At 43.1% G+C, this 18,370-nt stretch overlaps 1 protein-coding gene across 1 annotated transcript in view; it reads right to left on the reverse strand.

The window, feature by feature from the left end:
- Positions 1 to 16,979, reverse strand: part of ABL1 (ABL proto-oncogene 1, non-receptor tyrosine kinase) — a 128,415-nt gene extending 111,436 nt beyond the window's left edge. The window contains exon 1 of the mRNA XM_036260951.1: positions 16,392 to 16,979. Coding sequence (XP_036116844.1) covers positions 16,392 to 16,527 — 136 coding nt within the window. The 5' untranslated portion in view covers positions 16,528 to 16,979. The remainder of the gene's footprint in view (positions 1 to 16,391) is intronic.
- Between the last annotated feature and the right edge of the window lie 1,391 nt (positions 16,980 to 18,370).

The following is an 18,370-nucleotide window of genomic DNA, read 5'->3' on the forward strand; positions in this document are numbered from 1 at the left end:
TAAATTAGAATCAAGCATATCATTAACTCAAACAAAACTTTATGAAGAAATTTAACAAGATAAAGTAGAATAAAAGAGATTTGTAATGTGTACTACACTGTATAACAAAGCTGTTATGCAATATTACGCTGTAAGAGAGTAATGTTCTTCTTTAGCTATGATTCAGTTCATTCTTTTCTTCCTCATACTTATGAAGGTAATAAAAAAGGAAAATGAAAAGGCATAATGTTTTCACATGAAAGGATGCTCAAAATCATCAGCCATCAGGGAAATGCAAATTAAAACCACAATGAGGTGCCCACTGCAACAACTAACATAAAAAATACTGATAATACTAAGTTCCGGCAAGGACGCCATTAATTCTGGCATGCGAGAGTACTGGTAGGGGTGTAAAATGACAGTCACTCTACAAAACAGCTGTGCAGCTTCTTTTTATAAAATTAAATGCACACTTATCATCTGACCCAGTAATAAACTTGCCTGAATCTTTACCCAAATGTGGTAGGCTGAAAAAAAGCCCTCTAAAAGATATATTCAACCTACTCTCTGGAACCTGTTAATGCTAATATGGCAAAAAGGGGTCTTTGCAGCCCTGTCCAGTGTGGCTCAGTTAGCTGAGTGTTGTCTCATGCACCAAGAGGTCACCAGCTTAATTCCAGGTCAGGGCACATGCTCCAGTTGTGGGCTCAATCCCCGGTGGGGGGTGTTCAGGAGGTAGATAATCAGTGTTCGCCCTCACATCGACATTTCTTTCTCTCCATTTCCCTTCCTCTCTCTCTAATCAATAAAAACATTTTTTTTTTTAAAGGTGGGGAGGGAGGTTTGCAGATATAATTAAATCAAGAATCTTGAGATGAAAATATTATCCTGGTAGGTCCTAAGTGTAATCACAAGTGTCCTTATAAGGAGGAGGCCAAGATTTGACTATAAAACAGGAGAAGAGTAACAATGGAAGTGAGAGGTTGGAGGAGTTAGAGGAAGGGATCACAGGCCAAGGAATACTGATGGCCTCTGGAGGGAGCAAGGTCCTACTGACACAGAAATACTAATTTCAGGCTTCTGGCTTTTAGAAGAGTGAAAAATTTCTCTAGTTTTAAGTGATCCAGTTTTGGTAATTTGTTACAGCAGCCATAGAAAGCAAATAAGCTAAGTGAACTGAAAATTTATGTTCACACAAAATGATACACAAAGGCCTACAACAACTCTGTTCATAATTATCCATAACTGGAAACAATCCAATGTCCTTCAACAGATGAATGAATAGCCTGGCACAGTAGCTCAGTTTGTTAGAGTGTCATCCCAAAGCACATAGGTTTCTGGTTCGATCCCCAGTCAGGGAACATACAAGAATCAATGAATTGCACAAATAGGTGGAGCAGCAAATCAATGTTTCTTTCTCTCTCCCTCTCCCTCTCCCTCTCTAAAATCAATAAATAAAAATCTTAAAAAATAGATGAATGAATACCCAAACCGTGGTATATTCATACAATAGAATACTACTGTGATGAAAAGGGACAAATTATTGCTATATGCAGCACTTGGATGAATTTCAAAGGCCTTACGCTTAGTGAAAAAAGCCAGTCTTAAAAGGCTACATATTGAATGCTTCCATTTACATGACATTCTCAAAAAGACAAACTGTAATGACAAGAACAGATGAGTGGTTGCCAAGGGGAAGGGGTGGCGAGGGTGACTGCAAAGAGATAATAGCATGAAGAAGGTTATTAGAGTTCTGGAACTATCTGATGTTCCATTGTGACTGTTGGTGGTTACACAAATCTGTAAGTTATATAGTTAATGTTGTATCTTTTCTTACTAAGTCAGCACAAGCACAGTAACAAAAGAGAATGAAATACATTTTGAGCCAGCTCCAGAGACATTTGGGTCAGCCCACTTTCACTTCATAATTAAATACAAAGATAACAACTGTAGAGTAAAAAATGTTCCTATATGGAAAGAGCATCAAAGAAATTCACCTATGCTCTTCATTCCATGGCTAGTGAAGATGTGGTGAAAAACAACATGGCTAGCCCTGGCTAGTGTGGTTCAGTTGGAGCATTGTCTCACACACCAAAAGGTGGCAGGTCCAATTCCTGGCCAGGGCACACACCTACGTTTCGGATTCAATCCCCATAGGGGTGTGTGTAGTCAGGGTGCATGCAGGAAGCAACCGATCAGTATTCCTCTCTCTCTTCCTCTCTCTAAAATAACATGGCTAAATGACATAAGGGAGAAGACCAAAAGCACAAGCCTGGAAAACCAATCTCCAAATAACCAGCACAGCGTGAGATATTTTAATTTTCTTTAAATTGACAGATTCCGTCCAGCCGGTGTGGCTCAGTGGTTGAGCGTCGACCCATGCACCAAGAGGTCACCCATTCGCTTCCCGGTCAGGACACGTGCCCAGGTGTGGGCCTGATCTCCAGTGGGGGGCATGCAGGAGGCGGCCAATCAATGTTTCCCTTTACTGATGTTTCCATCTCTCTCTCCCTCTTACTTCTCTCTCTAAAATCAATAAAGGAAAAAAAAAATTTTTAATAAAAAATAAAAAAAATAAATTGACAGATTCCCAGAAACTCATGAGGAGAATTATCCATCACAACAACATAAAGGAAAAACAAAAAAATAGTAAATACTCTGGTAGACCAGTGTTTCAGGCTTCTGTCCATACAGCGAATCCTTCTGACCATAGAAAATTACCAGTTTTCCTTACTGTGTAATTCTAGGTTGGACTGATGGCCACACATGCATAAACCTTGGAACTTACCTCTAGCAAACTAACCTCCCTGTATTACAGACCAAATCCATACAGGTTCATCAAGAAAACCTATGCAAACTCTAAGAAAAAAACAATGACTTGTGCTAACCAAGAAGCAGCAGATTTAGAGATTAGATACCTTCGTCCTGAAGAAACAGTAACTTGCATGAGGCAAGAGGGGCCTGGGCAGAGGCTGCTGCCTCACAGCAGGAACAGCCCAAGACCCAGACTACAAGGAGATCTGCAGGGGTGAGCAACAGAAGTGCTGATTCCATGCAGCAAGGATAGAAAGATCTCTACAGCTCACATCCTCCAACCACCTTATAGGAAGTGTTTTTTTAAAAAGTGTTTACAGTTCAAGCAGGGTTTTCTAGAAATCTCTTTGAAGAGCTGCATTCCAGTGTCATCCTATGTTCAGATATAACCCATGGATTTTATGGATAATCCTTAATTACTAACATTGTACAACCTGTGGCAGGCAAATTGCTCATCTCAATGGTATTACTACTAGAGTTTACTTCTTAATCTTTCTCTGGTTTGGTTCTTTTCGGTCTGCTTCTTATTACTGACAGGTATAGCATTCTAGAATTATAAACAATAACAGCAGCATTAATTACTATCTGTTAGGGGGCTAACCAAGTAGCAGGCACTGTGAGACATGTTTTATCCATTATCTCATTTAATTCCCTCATCAATCGTACAATCAAGGTAAGCACTATGATTCCCATTTTTGCAAATCAGGAACCAGAGACTCGGAGAGGTTAAAAAGACTTGCTGTACTCTCCATACCTAGTAAAGTGTGTGGAGGATGTGTTCAACTAATATCTACCAATGCTGGTCACACTGCTAGTAAGTGGCAAGCTGGAATCTGAATTCAAATAAAACCATGATTCTGTCACCCCTGTCCTGTTTGGCTAGGAGATAGACACAGAAGCAGTAAATTGTCAAGGGACAAAAAAAAACAAAAACAAAAAACTCTTCACGCTACAGTGTGCACTTGTTTCAGGGAAGGTTTGGTGTAATATATGCTGTCACACTATCAAGACTTACTTTTCCAGATCCACTTTATTTATTTGATCTTCGATTTGCTGGGAGTACACTCTATTCTTTTAAAAACAGAATTTTAGCCACAATCAAACAAGCAGGAATTTAAGAATCAATTCTGAAGTTTCATGAGATCAAAAATGCCAAATTTCAACACTGATAAACATTTTTCTACATGCATTTCAAAGAACAAGAGCTCAGATCTGTTATCAAGAGAATTCAGGCTAAAATCTGGGGAAAGAATTTTAGCATTAGAACCCAATTTTCCCCTCACTCGGGAGTAAAATGGAAAATGCCCTATCAGAAGCCATGTATGTCAGAAGGAAGGAAGGGAGAACAAGAGGTATGAAGAGCTTTGCTATGGTTTGATTTTTTTTTTTTCCTTCTACAGAAAACTCCAAATCAAACAGCAGGTGCTCTATTAGGCAGGTCAACATAAAACTGCCAACACACTGGACAATTAAAAGGTTCCAAGGGCCCTGGCCAATTTGGCTCAGCGGTTAGAGCGTCGGCCTGCGGTCCGGAGAGACCCGGGTTCGGTTCCCGCTAAGGGCACGTACTTCGGTTGCAGTTTGTCCCCGGCCCTGGTTGGTCGTGCGGGTGGCAGCCACTCGATGTGTCCCTTCACGTCGATGTTTCTTTATCTCTCTCCCTTCCTCTCTCTCCCTCCCACTCTATAAAAAAAAAAAAAGGTTCCAAGGAAAGGACAGTACCCTTCTCACCACCTTACCTTTTCCTTGCCCATTTTGTCTCCATAAAAGCAAATAGGTAAAAAACATTCAACTCCGAAACTTCAAACACAACTTTAGTGTGTGTGTGTGTGTGTGTGTGTGTGTAATTTGCTTGCTGAAAAATGTTTTAGGAATAAGGATACAAAAATAGAGACTGTTTCTTTACATAATGGGAACTACCAGAGGGTGTTAAACAACAGACTGCATTTCAGAACAAGGGCTCTGACATTATCTTCTAACTTCTGAAATAGCATGTCAAGGGCTCTGCATAGAACCCAGCACAGAAAGAGCACTCACACAGCAGCTACAACAGGCAAGAAATACATGACAATACGTGGTGCATGTCTAAGATGGGTTATTTAAATGTAACCCATCACCTGTGAATCAAGTTAACAGCCTCCAGTTTTCCCAATGTACTTCAGAAGAGATGGAAATCCTTTTGTTGAAATGGGCCTCAACTTCCAGCCAGTAGAGAAAAAGTTTTCAATACAGTCATTAGGACTTCTCAGAAGTACAATGAGAGAGTGCACCAGGTTAGCAACTGAGAAGCCAAGTGTGCGTCCCATCTGACTCACTGCTGAGTGTACATCCTCAAAATAACATCCACCACAGCTGGAGCACATAAGTGGTAAAAAGTATCAATGCTCCTCACAAATGGCCATCCTTTGGGTTCAGCCAAAACCTGGAACAACCAGACAACATACATGACACTGTGACCTCGGTGGGCTAGAATGAGCCTTGCAACACAACCAAGGATTAACACTATGGGGCAAATGGCCAGATTCCTCCCTTTTGACAACTGGTCTGGAAAGAGTACAAGGTCCCCGCCAGAGAAGGTCTCAGCCAGATGTACCACAGCCCCCACAGCACTGGCACTATGCAGTGGCAAGTTGCTGTGGTATAACCAATTCCAACCAACCCACTTTATCCCTTCGTAAGCCCTCATCCCTTCACTACATTTCTCTTACCTTGCTCTTGTTTTTCTCTGCACTGGTTTGTGAATGCCTGAGGACAGGTGTGGTCTTGCCCTCTCCTGCATAACCCACAGGTCTCGGCCAAATCATGCACTCCAGCAGGGTAACTGGAGTTCCTGCTCTCCTCCCTCCACACGTTGTCCTCACTTTATGTTATCACTCTGACTCGGAGAGAACTGCTTTTCATTTGAACAGGAATTAAAGTAGCACTGATCATGCCGAATGAACTTCAAATTACTTTCTAAATCAAATCTTCCTTGATTGAATAATTTACAGAAATGTATGTCGTTTTCATAAAAACCAATGTAGCTATTTTGAAAGCAATACTCCTTATATTTCCTGAAGGCTTTCTCCATTATACCCATATTTTAATTAAATTTTTTTTAAAAGCCTTAAAAAAATCTGGAAACACTATGCATTTAGTTTAACTGACAAGGGGTATAATCATGAATTAGACAATGTCAAAAAGGATGCTAATTAAACATCACACATCATGGCCCAGCCAATGTAACATAAAGTTACAGTGAGCTCGCTAACAAACCACATAAGCAATATACTTTTCTGTATTTAAAGAGCTTTATTTCACTGCTAGAAAGGCTTTTGAAAGGCTCGTACATTACCAAAAAAGATACATTTCTCTAAAAAAAAATGTTTTTTCTTATATTGCATCTACTAAACAATAGATTTTATTTTGAATGGGAGGGGAAGTAATCACTATTGCTATTACTCATAATATCAAGTTATAACATTTTTTTAAAAATTGATTTTTAGGCTTGTTTTTAGCCACTTTGGCTCAGTGAGTAAAGCATCAACCCATGCACCAAAGGGTTGTGGGTTCAATTCCTGGACAGGGGCACGTACCTGGGTTGCAGGTTCGATCCCTGGCCCCAGTCAGGGTTGTGTGGGAGGCAATAAATCAATGTGTGTCTCACACATCAATGTTTCTCTCTCTTCCACTTCCAGCCTTCCACTCTATCTAAAAATTAATGGAAAAACTCTTGACAACTCTGCCCCAGCTTCCTTGCAATGCAGTCTGCAACAATAAAATCTCCCTAGCCCAGCCAGTGTGGCTCAGTGGTTGAGCATTGACCCTTGCACCAAGAGGTTGCCAGTTCGATTCCCAGTCAGGGCACATGCCCAGGTTATGGACCAAATCCCCAGTGGGAGGGGCATGCAGGAGGCGGCCAATTGATGTTCTCTCTCATCGATGTTTCTTTTTTTTTTTTTTTGGTACGTGCCCCTAGCAGGAACCAAACCCAGGACTCTTTGGTCCTCAGGCCAATGCTCCAACTGCTGAGCCAAACCGGCCAGGGCTCATCGATGTTTCTATCTCTCTCTCCCTCTCCCTTCTCCTCTCTCTAAAATCAATAAAGAGCCCTGGCTGGTTTGGCTCAGTGGTTAAAGCGTCGGCCTGTGGTCCAGAGAAACCCAGGTTCAGTTCCCACTAAGGGCACGTATCTCAGTTGCAGTTTGTCCCCGGCCCTGGTTGGGTTGTGCGGGTGGCAACCACTCGATGTGTCCCTTTCACATCAATGTTTCTCTCTCTCTCTCTCATCCTTTTTCTCTCTCCCACTCTATCTGAACAAAAAATGGAAAAGTGTCCTCGGGTGAGGATACAAAAATAAAATAAAATAAAATCAATAAAGAAAAAAAATTTTTTTAATCTCCCTAAACCACAGGTTCTGTGCTCTATAAACATGATCGAGGCTCAGTACACATTAGCTCGAGGTGCCAACTGCAAGAACAAGCCAAGACCTAAGAGAAGCAAGAGGGCTGGCACTGGCTAATCCAGCCCACCCCTTAGAAGAGGTAGCAGCAACCGCCAGGCCATACTGCCTCAGGACTATGCTGCAAGGCAATACAAATAACTTATCTCTAACAGCTGATGTTACCACCAGGTAGTCCAACAATATACCTTGGAAATATAATTAGAGTACTGTGGCAGGGAGAGGTAAGATTATCTTCATAAGACAGATTTAGCCAATTTTACAAAACAAAACAAAACAAACAAACAAACAAACAAACGTGTAAAAGTGGTATGAAACTAAAGAGCAAAACAAATATAAGAAATTGTAATATTATTTGTCAATGGAAGCTGCCATTTTTCTTTGATAAAATGGAAAGTGGACAAAAGAGATCAGGTTAAAATGTATTATTTTTTCAGTGAAAATACTGGTGGTGCAAGTAATAATCAACCCAAATCAAAATAGCTTAAACAATTAGGAAAATACATTATGTCACCTAATTCCAAGTCCAGAGGTGAGGTGGCTGCAATAGCCCCACATTGTTCCTGAGCTCCCAACCAGTCCCTCCCCAGCATTTCAGCTCCAACCTGAGGCCAGCTGCCCTCCTGGTTTCCCCTGGCCTCCGGAAGCAAAGACCACCCCAAGCCCGACACCAGGGGAAAAAAGGCCTTTATTTCCCTCAGACTGAGTAGGTCTAGGATGTCAATGATTGGCTTATACCAGTGATGTTCAATCCCAGCTGCCTGTCAGAGTCACCGGGAGAGTTTTAAAAAACAAAAACAAAGAGACACTTGCAGACCTTATGATCAGAGTGCTCTCCCTATTGCAACAGTCTCTTGCCCCCTTGCGATCCTCCTTTTGACTGAAGTCACTCCTTACCAAACAACAAAACAAAAAACTGCAGCACTGGGCATCTCCCCAGACCAGTTAAATCAACCCCTGGGGGTGGGACGTGAGATTCTAAAGTACAGCCAGGGCTGAAAAGACACCTGATCAGGACACCTCTGGAAGCTAAGATGGGGCCACTCCTTGTGAGACACACAGGAGTGAAGGGGCCGTTACCCTGCACAAATGCCTATTTAAGTATGTGGCACATAAAAAACCTGGTGAGATGGTTCACAAAAAGATAAATATGTGTGTCCCTTAAACACATTAAAAATGCTCATCCTCACTCATAAGAGAGTTACTAATTAAAACCATACTAAGATATTATTTCTTATCAGTTTAGTAGAAGTCCCAGAGTTTGACAACACACTCTCTTGGCTAGGTTTGGGGAGACAGCCACCCTTACACATAACTAGCAATGGGAGTATAACCTAGCACAAGATGGAAGGGAATCTGGAAGTAATATCTACCAAGCAGTATCCATATTACTATCTGTCTATCTACTACTATTAATCTACTAAGTCACAGCTAGCTACTAATAAACATTACAGCCCCAGTGTGGCTCAGTGGTTGAACATCAACCCATGCACCAAGAGGTCGCCGGTTTGATTCCCAGTCAGGGCACATGCCTAGGTTGCAGACCAAATCCCCAGTGGGGGGCATGCAGGAGGCAGCCAATCGATGTCCTTTCTCATCAATATTTCTCTCTCTCCCTCTCCCTTCCTCTCTCTCTAAAATCAATAAAGAAAAAAAATTTTGTTTAAATACATAAAAATTACAAATGCATTAACCCTTTAGCCCAGCAGTCCCACTTTTAGGAATCTCTCCCACAGCTAAACTTGAACAAGTTAAAATGACAGATATAAGGTTATTCTTGCCACATTTTAACAGCTCAAGACTGGAAACAACCCAAATGTCCAGAAAGAGGGGACTATTTGAAAAATCAATGACACTTCCAAGACAGTGGGGTACAATGCAGCCATCAGAAAAAGAAAGATATCTATAGTCCCATATGGAGAAATCCTGAGGATGAATTAAGCGAAAGACAAAAAGTAAAGTACAGAATAGCACATATCATATGGTACCTTTTATATAATAAATATATACTTGCTTGTATTTGCAAAAAGAAACATTGGAATGATTAAAAAAACAACTAATAAAACTGGTTTCCCAGAGGCGGTAGTGAAATGAAAAGGACAGAGAGGCTGGAGTAGAAGCAAACATTTCAAAACATACATCTGTAATACAGTCTATAGTTTAAATCAGAAAATATATAGTCAAAATTATTCAATTTAACTTGAAAATGAATTTTATTTATTTTATTTTTAATTTTTATTTCTCTTTATTAATTTTAGAGAGAGAGAGGAAGGGAGAGGGAGAGAGATGGAAACATCGATGAGAGGGAACATCGATTGGCCACCTCCTGCACGCCCCCCACTGGGGATCGGGCCCACAACCTGGGCATGTGCCCTGACCGGGAATCAAACCTGCGACCTCTTGGAGCATGGGTCGACGTTCAACCACTGAGCCAAACTGGCCAGGTTATTTCAATGCTTTTTACTGCTCAATTACATTCCACTGCATGCATGTGCATGTACACACACACACACACACAATCTGTAACTTTCTGATTTAGGGGGAAAAAAACAATCCAGAGAAACAGAATTTAAAACTTAAAGATGGCCCTGGCCACTGTGGCTCAGTTGGTTGGGCAATGCCCAGTGCACCAAAAGGTTGCTGATTCAATTCCTGTCAGGGTGCATGCCCGGGTTGCAGGCTGGATCCCCAGTAGGGGCATGCAGGAGGCAGACAATAGATATTCCACTCTCCCATTGGTATTTCCCTCCCCCCTCCTTTCCTTCTTCTCTCTCTTAAAAAGAAAAAAAATCAATAAAAATATTTAAATAAAACAAACATGAATTAAGATCATTCCCATGCAAAATTTGAATGTCAACCCCGCCCCCCACACACAAAAAAGGTTCAAACTCATCCTATATAAAAATGTAGTCTTGCCCTGGCCAGTGTGGCTCTGTAGGAGCGTCGTCCCGTACACCAAAAGGTGGCAGGATCGATTCCCAGTCTGGGCACATGTGAGAGACAACTGATGGATGTTTCTCACTCTCTCTTTCCCTCTCTCTCTCCCTTCCTCTCTCTAAAATCAATTTTTAAAAAATAAAATAATAAAAAGGTAATAACATTTTTAAAAAGTAATCTTAATTTCATAAACCACTGAATGTCACTTGCATACATGAAAGACACATACCTGGAGATGTCTCCCTTGGGGACATAATCTGTTCTCGTAGCTTTAAATATCATCTATAACCTGATGATTCCCAGGTTGTCTGTTCAGCCTAGACCACTTCCCTGAATTCAAGCTTGTACACTTGAATGCATATTTGGCATACTCATTTGGATGCCTAATAGGAATCTCAAATGCAGCACACCCCAAAGAAGCTCCTGGTCTTCATCCCCCCAACCCACCTCCCAAACCCACTCCTCTAGTCCACATTTCAGTGACTGTCAACTCTGGTTTTCCAGTTATTCAGTCCAAAAATCTTGGAGTCAACCTTGACTTCCCTTAAATGCCAAATCTCACATTTAATCCAAGAGCAAATCTAGTTAGCTGTGCCTTCAGTCACAGAACCTAACCCCTTCACCACTGCCACCAACCCAGTCCATGCCACCATCATTCACATCTAGATGAGTGCAATCAACCCCAAGTGGAACCCCTGCTTCCTCTTGATTCTACTTCAGAATGCAGCAGCTAAAGACTTTGCTAATACATAAACCAGGCTCTGTTACTCTAAAATTCTCCAAAGGCTCCCAAACCACATGAGTAAAAGTCAAAATCTTTGTAACAGCCGACCAGGCCGCCTTCTTCAGCCATTCTCCCTCCACGTCCCAATTTATCTCCTACAACTCTCCTTAGGGTTTCTGCTCCGGCTACTTGGGGCTCTTCCTTGAACATGTCAAGCAAGCTCTGCCTGCCTCAGAAACTCTGCACCCTGATTCCCTCTGCCTAAAATGTTTTTACCCAATTAATTCCACGGCTTATTCCCTCACCTCCCTCTTCAGGTCTTTATTCAAATGCCACCTTCTCAATGGGGTCTCTCTAATGAAAATCACACACACCTAACACATCCTATCCCCTTTTCTATTATTTTTCTCCTCAATGCCTACATTTTCCTGATTTAGCTTATTGATGGTCTATCTCTTCTCACTAAAATTTAAGTTTCAGGAAGGAAGGGATATGTTTTTTGTTTACTAATGCAGCACCAATGACCAAAACACTACCAGGTACATAGTGTGCTCAGTAAATATTCATTGAAGAAAAGGAAATGCTAAGGAAAAGAGGTTTACTAGTGAATGTTTTCAACCCTTCTTTATCAGTTTTCCTAAAAGTGTATTTTCTTAGTCAAGCCACTGAAATTTGGAAGGAACAAATAATACATGAAATAACAACATGGTTCCCCATCCCCCCAACTTATGACTAGCCCTTTTGACCATGAGTAATCCTTGCAAAAAGCTGCCATGTGCCCACCTCTTTTGGTTTCACCATCACCACAAACCATTAATCTTGGCTTCCAGGTTCATATCTGATCCAACACTGTATGTCACACCTGCAAGTTTTTTGTTTTTGGTACGTGCCCCTAGCGGAACCTAACCCAGAACTTTCTGGTCCACAGGCCAATGCTTCAACCACTGAGCCAAACCGGCCAGGGCAACACCTGCAAGTTTTTAAATCCAACCTATATGGCCCTGGCTGTTTTGGCTTAGTGGTAGAGCGTCGGCCCTCGGACCAATGAGTCGCAGGTTCAATTCCAGTCAAGGGCATGTACCTTGGTTGCAGTTCCTTCAGGGCCCTGGTCAGAGTGGTGTGGGAGGCAGCCAGTCAATGTTTCCCTCTCCCTTTCTCTCTCTCCCTCCTACTCGATCTGAAGATAAATAGAAAAATATCCTCAGGTGAGGATTAAAAATTTATAAATTAAAAAAATAAATATTGCCCTGGTCAGTTTGGCTCAGCAGTTGAGCGTTGGCCTGCAGACCAGAGAGTCCCGGGTTCAGTTCCCACTAAGGGGCAAGTACCACCAAAAAAAAAGAAAAAAACCTAAATAAATAAATAAATAATACTATTCTTAGACTTGGTTGTTAATTCTGATTCTGTTAACAATTAGAAGCATGACTGAGGACATTTTAATAAAATGCTATAGGTGAGGACACAGTTCTGTTGCATAGAGAGCAGCTAGCATCATTTCCCACTCTAAAGCTAAATATTCTGCACATCTTTACATGTATAAGTGTATGTGTTAGTGCATCTGTGAGTGAATATGTATCAAACTCTCAGAGATATTATTGAATTAAAGGATGAATAAAAATAAACCCAGTTCTTTAATAAATAAATAAATAAATAAATAAATCCAACCTATATGGATATTAACCAACTCTAGAAAGATCAGGCTATGAAAGATCAAGAACAATTTGTAACACAAAGTTAAGACCTTACTAGTGTTCCCCTTGAAAAAGAATACTCAAGGTCCAAGGGAACTGATGTGTCTTCAGTAAAACATAACTTAGGCAAAATCTTTCATTAAAGGGTGCTGCTAAGGAGTGACTATTCAGTTTATAAACCTTTGCATTTTTTAAAAATTATAAAACACAGGTTCGTTGTAAAAATAAATTTGGAACATCACAAATGCAAAGTAGAAAGTGAAAATTTTCTCCTATTCCACCTAAACCCCAATTCCTAGAGATAATTATTTCAGTTTAAATCCTTCTACACTTTTTTCTGTGAATGTACAAATATATAGATCAGTTTTACTTTACAAAAATGGGGCCACACCTTGCAGACTGATCTCCAAGTTCCTTTTTTCCACTTTTATTACTACATGGACATCTTTCGGTGCTAGTACTTTGCAGTACGCTGACAATACACACCTTTATGTGCCCTCTTGATATACTTTCTATAGAAGCAATTCTCAAACTTTTTTTAGCTCAAGACCTCTTTGACACTCTGGAAAAGTATTGAGGACCCCCAAAGAACTTTTGTTTATATAGGTTATCTCATCATTATTTACCATACTAGAAATTTAAACTGAAAATTTTATTTTATTATTATTATTGTTGTTAGAGATGGTGGAAGGGAAGGAAGGAGAAAGAGAGAAGTGGGGGAAAGAGAGAGAGAAAGAGAAAGAAATATTGATGTTTGAGAAACACATGATCGGCTGCCTCCCAAACAACCCCAACTGGGGCCAGGGATTGAACATTCAACCCAGGCATGTGCCCTTGAAAGGGAATCGAACCCATGACCCTTTGGTCCAAAGACTGACACTCTAACCACTGAGCCAAACTGGCCAGAGCTAAACTGAAATTTTTAATTATTCATTTAAAAATAAACATTTTTATTGTAACTGGAAAATAACGGTTTCACCCCGTTTTTATTTTATTTATTTATTTATTTATTTGTGGTACGTGCCCCTAGCGGGAACCGAACCCGGGACTCTCTGGTCCAGAGGCCGACACTCAACTGCTGAGCCAAACTGGCCAGGGCTCACCCCATTTTTAGATAATTGTAGATATTCTTTGAAGCTACACCAAAACTTGGTAACTGGTAGTTTCCTAAAGGTTAGTTGTTATGTAGAATCTATCAATGAACTTTTCTATTCTGTTATATTAGAACCCATTGGTGCATCTTGCACCTTGAATGACTCTTTGTGATTTTACATCATGTGTTGATCATTTAGAACAGTTATTCACTGAATTATATAGATCTCTTCCAAATAACATATTTCATTAAAAGATATCAAAATAACACATTTGTAAATCTTACCACCAATCTCTACATCACAGTAGCAGATACAAGTTTTCCACAATCCCATTTTTTGCTGGAAAGCTAAAATTTTATCATTGGCAACAAATACTACCAATTGTTTTCTTTTAAAGACTCCTTTATAGCCCGGCCGGTGTGGATCAGTGGTTGAGCATCGACCCATGCACCAAGAGGTCGCCGCTTCGATTCCTGGTCAGGGCACATGCCCAGGTTGTGGGCCAAATCCCCAGTGGGGGGCATGCAGGAGGCGGCCAGTCCATGTTCTCTCTCATCGATGTTTCTCTCTCTCTCTCTCTTCCTTCTTTTCTCTCTAAAATCAATAAAAGGAAAAAAAAATTTTTTTTAAAAGACTCCTTTATACTTTTGGTCTGAATAACCACCGTTTGTCAGTCGTAGCTTTTCATCATAGTTTCAAGTAAAAATGATAGTCCATGAGAAAAGCAGCTAGTTCAGCTTACAACTCAAACAAGTGCCCGAGAGCTCTGCCCAGAGATAATCAGTACACAACAGAACTGCTTTATGCATTCTCCCCATTTCATCCCACAAAATATTAAAGACATATACACATGGGTCAAATTAATAATTTTTGCTACTTCATCAAGGACATTCTTAAGTGAAAACCTAAGGTTGTTGTTTTTTTTAAACTATGGGTGCATAGCATGTGTAGTTAGGTACCACAGCCTTGATTCATGCATTACTTTTGCACCATTAGTGTAAGGAGTACAAATAACATCATAATATTGCATTAATATACAAACAGTTTTAACCCTGAACCCCCAAAGGGGTACCAGGGACATCTAGGGGACTACACTGTTCTACACCAGGACAGTTTCCTAGAAGTGAGATTACTGGGCCACTGGTATGCACATTTTAAATTCTGATCAATTTGGCCAAAGCTCTCTTGGAAGTATGTATCAATTTTCACTATTTAAGCCTGTATGATCATCAATAGCATTTTTTAATATAAATACGTCACTTTATAAATGCTGAATTTGAAAAGCACCAGAACATAACACATTACCATATATGCCTGTCTAAAACCAATGCTAAAATATAACCAAATGTTTTAAGGCAAAGTAAAATCCAAGTATCCAGATTATTTAGATGAGGTGAATTTTTTTCTGTAAGAAAGTCAAACCTCAACTGTCAGATGCAAGTTCACTGAAGAGACCTTTGTTTATTGTAGTCACCCATCGTTAGAGGCATTTGTGAATGAATTTCAAAGTATATGCCATTTGCACAACTGATATTTTAATATAAAGTACCCAGACTGAAAAATGTCAGGCTGCAAGTGTACAAAGAGGACCCCAATTAATTGGTTCCTGGCTAGCCCATTACAAACATCTTCTAAGTTGACCCTTAAATTTAAAATTTCACACAGAATTACTAGAAGTGAACAGTGTAACATGTACTGTCAGAACTCAGGTGCCAACTCTGTCCATAAAAATGTCAAAGACATCCCTGGCCAGTGTGGATCAGCGGTTAGAACACTGGCCTGCACATCGAAGGGTTGTGGGTTCCACTCCCAGTCAAGGGCACATACTGAATTGCAGGTTTGATCTCCAGGGTGTGTACAGGAGGCAACCAATTGATGTGTCTCTCGTACATTGATGTTTCTCTCTCTCTCTCTCTCTCTCTCTCTCCTCCTCCTCCCTTCCACTCTAAAAAATAAATATAAAAAAATCAATGGAAAAATATCCTTGTGTGAGGATTAACAATTACAACAAAAAATTGTCAGACAACCTGTTTTTGCCCCAAATGTCACCTGAAACAGGGAGTGAGGAGGAGGAACTTTTGCTCCGTCCATGGGAAAGGATTACCCCTTAAGTAAAGTAAAATAACTAGAAGCTGGGTATCATCTATTCACAAGGAATGCTGCTTCCCTGCTTGATTTTTCCCGCAGAGCTCCCAAGTGAGTATTTTCAAGTTCTACTTATGATTGAAAAGGTCAAGGACATTAATGTCAACTGGGATCTGTGATTCTTAAGCTTTTCAGGACCACAAATCACTCTGAGGACATGATCAAAGCTCTCCCTAGATCAAGCAGTAAAAGATCCATGCACCTGCGGGGAACAGCCGGTGCCTCAGGTTAGAGCAGAATCATGGACTCTGGATCCTGGGAAAGCACTTAAGTCCAACCTCCTCAGGAAACTGGCAGAGTAAAATGGCTTGTCCAAGGTCAACCAACAGTCAGTGAGAAGCAGAATCAGACAAGAAATAAGCAACTCAAAAAAAAAAACAAAAAACCCAGTGAATCAAGCCTTCTAGAGTCACCATGCAACTTTTTCTTCTACAAAGAAACGAAGATAACTACAGTAACAAGTTCTAGGTAGAGCTGCAGGAAACCAACACAAGCACTGTTGTTGGAGATCCTCGTGCGTTCCCTAAGCTGAACACACAAGGCAAAATGTGACCAAAAGCACTCACCGTGTTCCACAAACACATTGCAGTGTGGACCCCCATGCCTGGATGACTCCTTCTTCCCTGCTCCTTTGATAAAGTGCAGGGCAGGCAGACTTGGCCTTCTTTGGTCCCCAAGAACTTTTCCAGGCTGCTGCCCCATAAAGTAAGGATAGGCACCCCTTTCCAGAAGAGGGTTCGAGATCTTTCAGAATGGTCAGTGAGCTCAGGGGGACCACGGTACACGTATGTGTGGGATTTCACATTCACCGCACGTCCACAAGCACCTGAGGTCAATCACGAAAAGACACCTTCCATGACCGAAGAAAGCAGTTTTCGGGCGGACACGTGTAAACAGGAGGTCCGATTACTTTCGCAGTCTACCCGTTGGAAGTCATGGCAATGCTACCCCAAAGTTTCCTGACTTGCCGCGTCTTCTAAAGGCTGAGTAACAAGTTCTTTCGAGGAGAAAAACCTAAACAGAAGTGTTCACAGGCGATGCCGTACAAGGGTCGGCAACACTCGAGTCGTCTCGAGGATTCCCACGCACAAAGGGAAGGTTGGCCGTCTTGGGGTGCTTCTCCCGTGGAGGTCACCCAGCCCCCGGCTGCTGCATGCCCGGACCAAGGTGCCGCCGCCCGAGCCGCCGCGTGTCCAGCCCGCTCTCCGGAAGGGGCACGGTGGCCCGGCCTCAGCGACGGCGCGCCCGCCGCTCGGACGAGAAGGAATGCATGGCCAGCGCTTCTAAGTCCGCTTTTTAAACGGCCTGTGAAACGAGTCCAGACTTTTCCTTTGCATCAAAGTTTGGGGCAGGGCTGAGACTGGGGGCGCCGTCGGTGACATTGGGAGAAGTCAGGACATGAGAGGCTCCCGGAGCAACCTGGGGAGAAGGGGAGGCCACCTGACAGCAGGGAGGGGGTCTGAAGGGGGGGCTCCGAGGCCAAACTTGGGGCGCCGGAGCGGGGGGCGGCTCGAGGGTGAGAGGGAGGCTGGCGGGGCGCGGCGCGGGCGGCTTACTCGGGGGCGACGCTCCTCCACGCCTCAGGAAACTGGGTGTCCCAGGGCGGGGGGAAGAGACCACCCCCTGGGTCCCAGAGCCGGCGCGGGGCTGTAGGGGACGAAGGACTCTCGGGGCTCCGAAGGGAGGAAGTGGCGGAGGGGGGAGGAGGCCCGGTCGCCTCAGCTGCCCCGAGCCCGGGGGTCTCTGCCCGAGACACCCCCTCCCCCGGCCCCGGACGCTGCCGCCGCTGCCAGGCAGTCACATCCCCCGAGCTCTGCCCCGGGACCCAGTCTCCCCCCGCAGGTAGGGGCCGTGGACAAACAGGGGTGCTCTTCAGCTGCAGGACCTGGGAACCGGCTCCGGTTCCAGCGCTGCTCAGGGACGAACACCGACCCCCGCGGCCGCCATGATGGATTACGAGCCGCTCCACAACGAGGCCAGGCCCCGCCCCCGGCCCCGCCCCCAGCGACGTCCGGAGCGCGCCTCACGAGGACCGGGACCCTCCTGGCGCCGTTTTCGGGGACGCCGCTGCGCCTTCCCGCCCTAGTCTCCCTGCCAGCCAGAGCCGGCCTGGACCCAACCTTTTAAGTATGATTTTTCCGAGCGCAAGGTGAGTATTAAGGAAGCACCCGCCTCCCCTGTACCACCATTGGTCCCCAAGAATCCGGGTCATGTCTCTCTACTGCGTCCTATTGGTCGGTGAGGCAGTAGAGCGAGACCTCCCAGCCAACCGCTTTCGGCGCAGCCCGCAGGGCATGCCGGGGGTTGTGGTCCGCTAGCGCCCGCCCCTGTCCGCGTGCACCCGCGACTTCTCGCCCTCTGCTCCCGGCTCCTGCGCTTAGGTCCCGCCCTCCTGGGAGCCGGTGTACTCTAGCCGGCCTCGCTTAGGGCTGGCCAAAGTCTCCCTTTCGCGGGTTTAAGACCCCGCGAGGAGCCAAAGCAAGGAGAAAACTACGGTTTGGATTTTCCCAGAACCGGAGTTGGATTATTTCCTTGAGGCTCTAGA

Source organism: Molossus molossus, unplaced genomic scaffold (assembly GCF_014108415.1).
Source record: "Molossus molossus isolate mMolMol1 unplaced genomic scaffold, mMolMol1.p scaffold_m16_p_14, whole genome shotgun sequence".
NCBI lineage: Eukaryota > Metazoa > Chordata > Mammalia > Chiroptera > Molossidae > Molossus > Molossus molossus.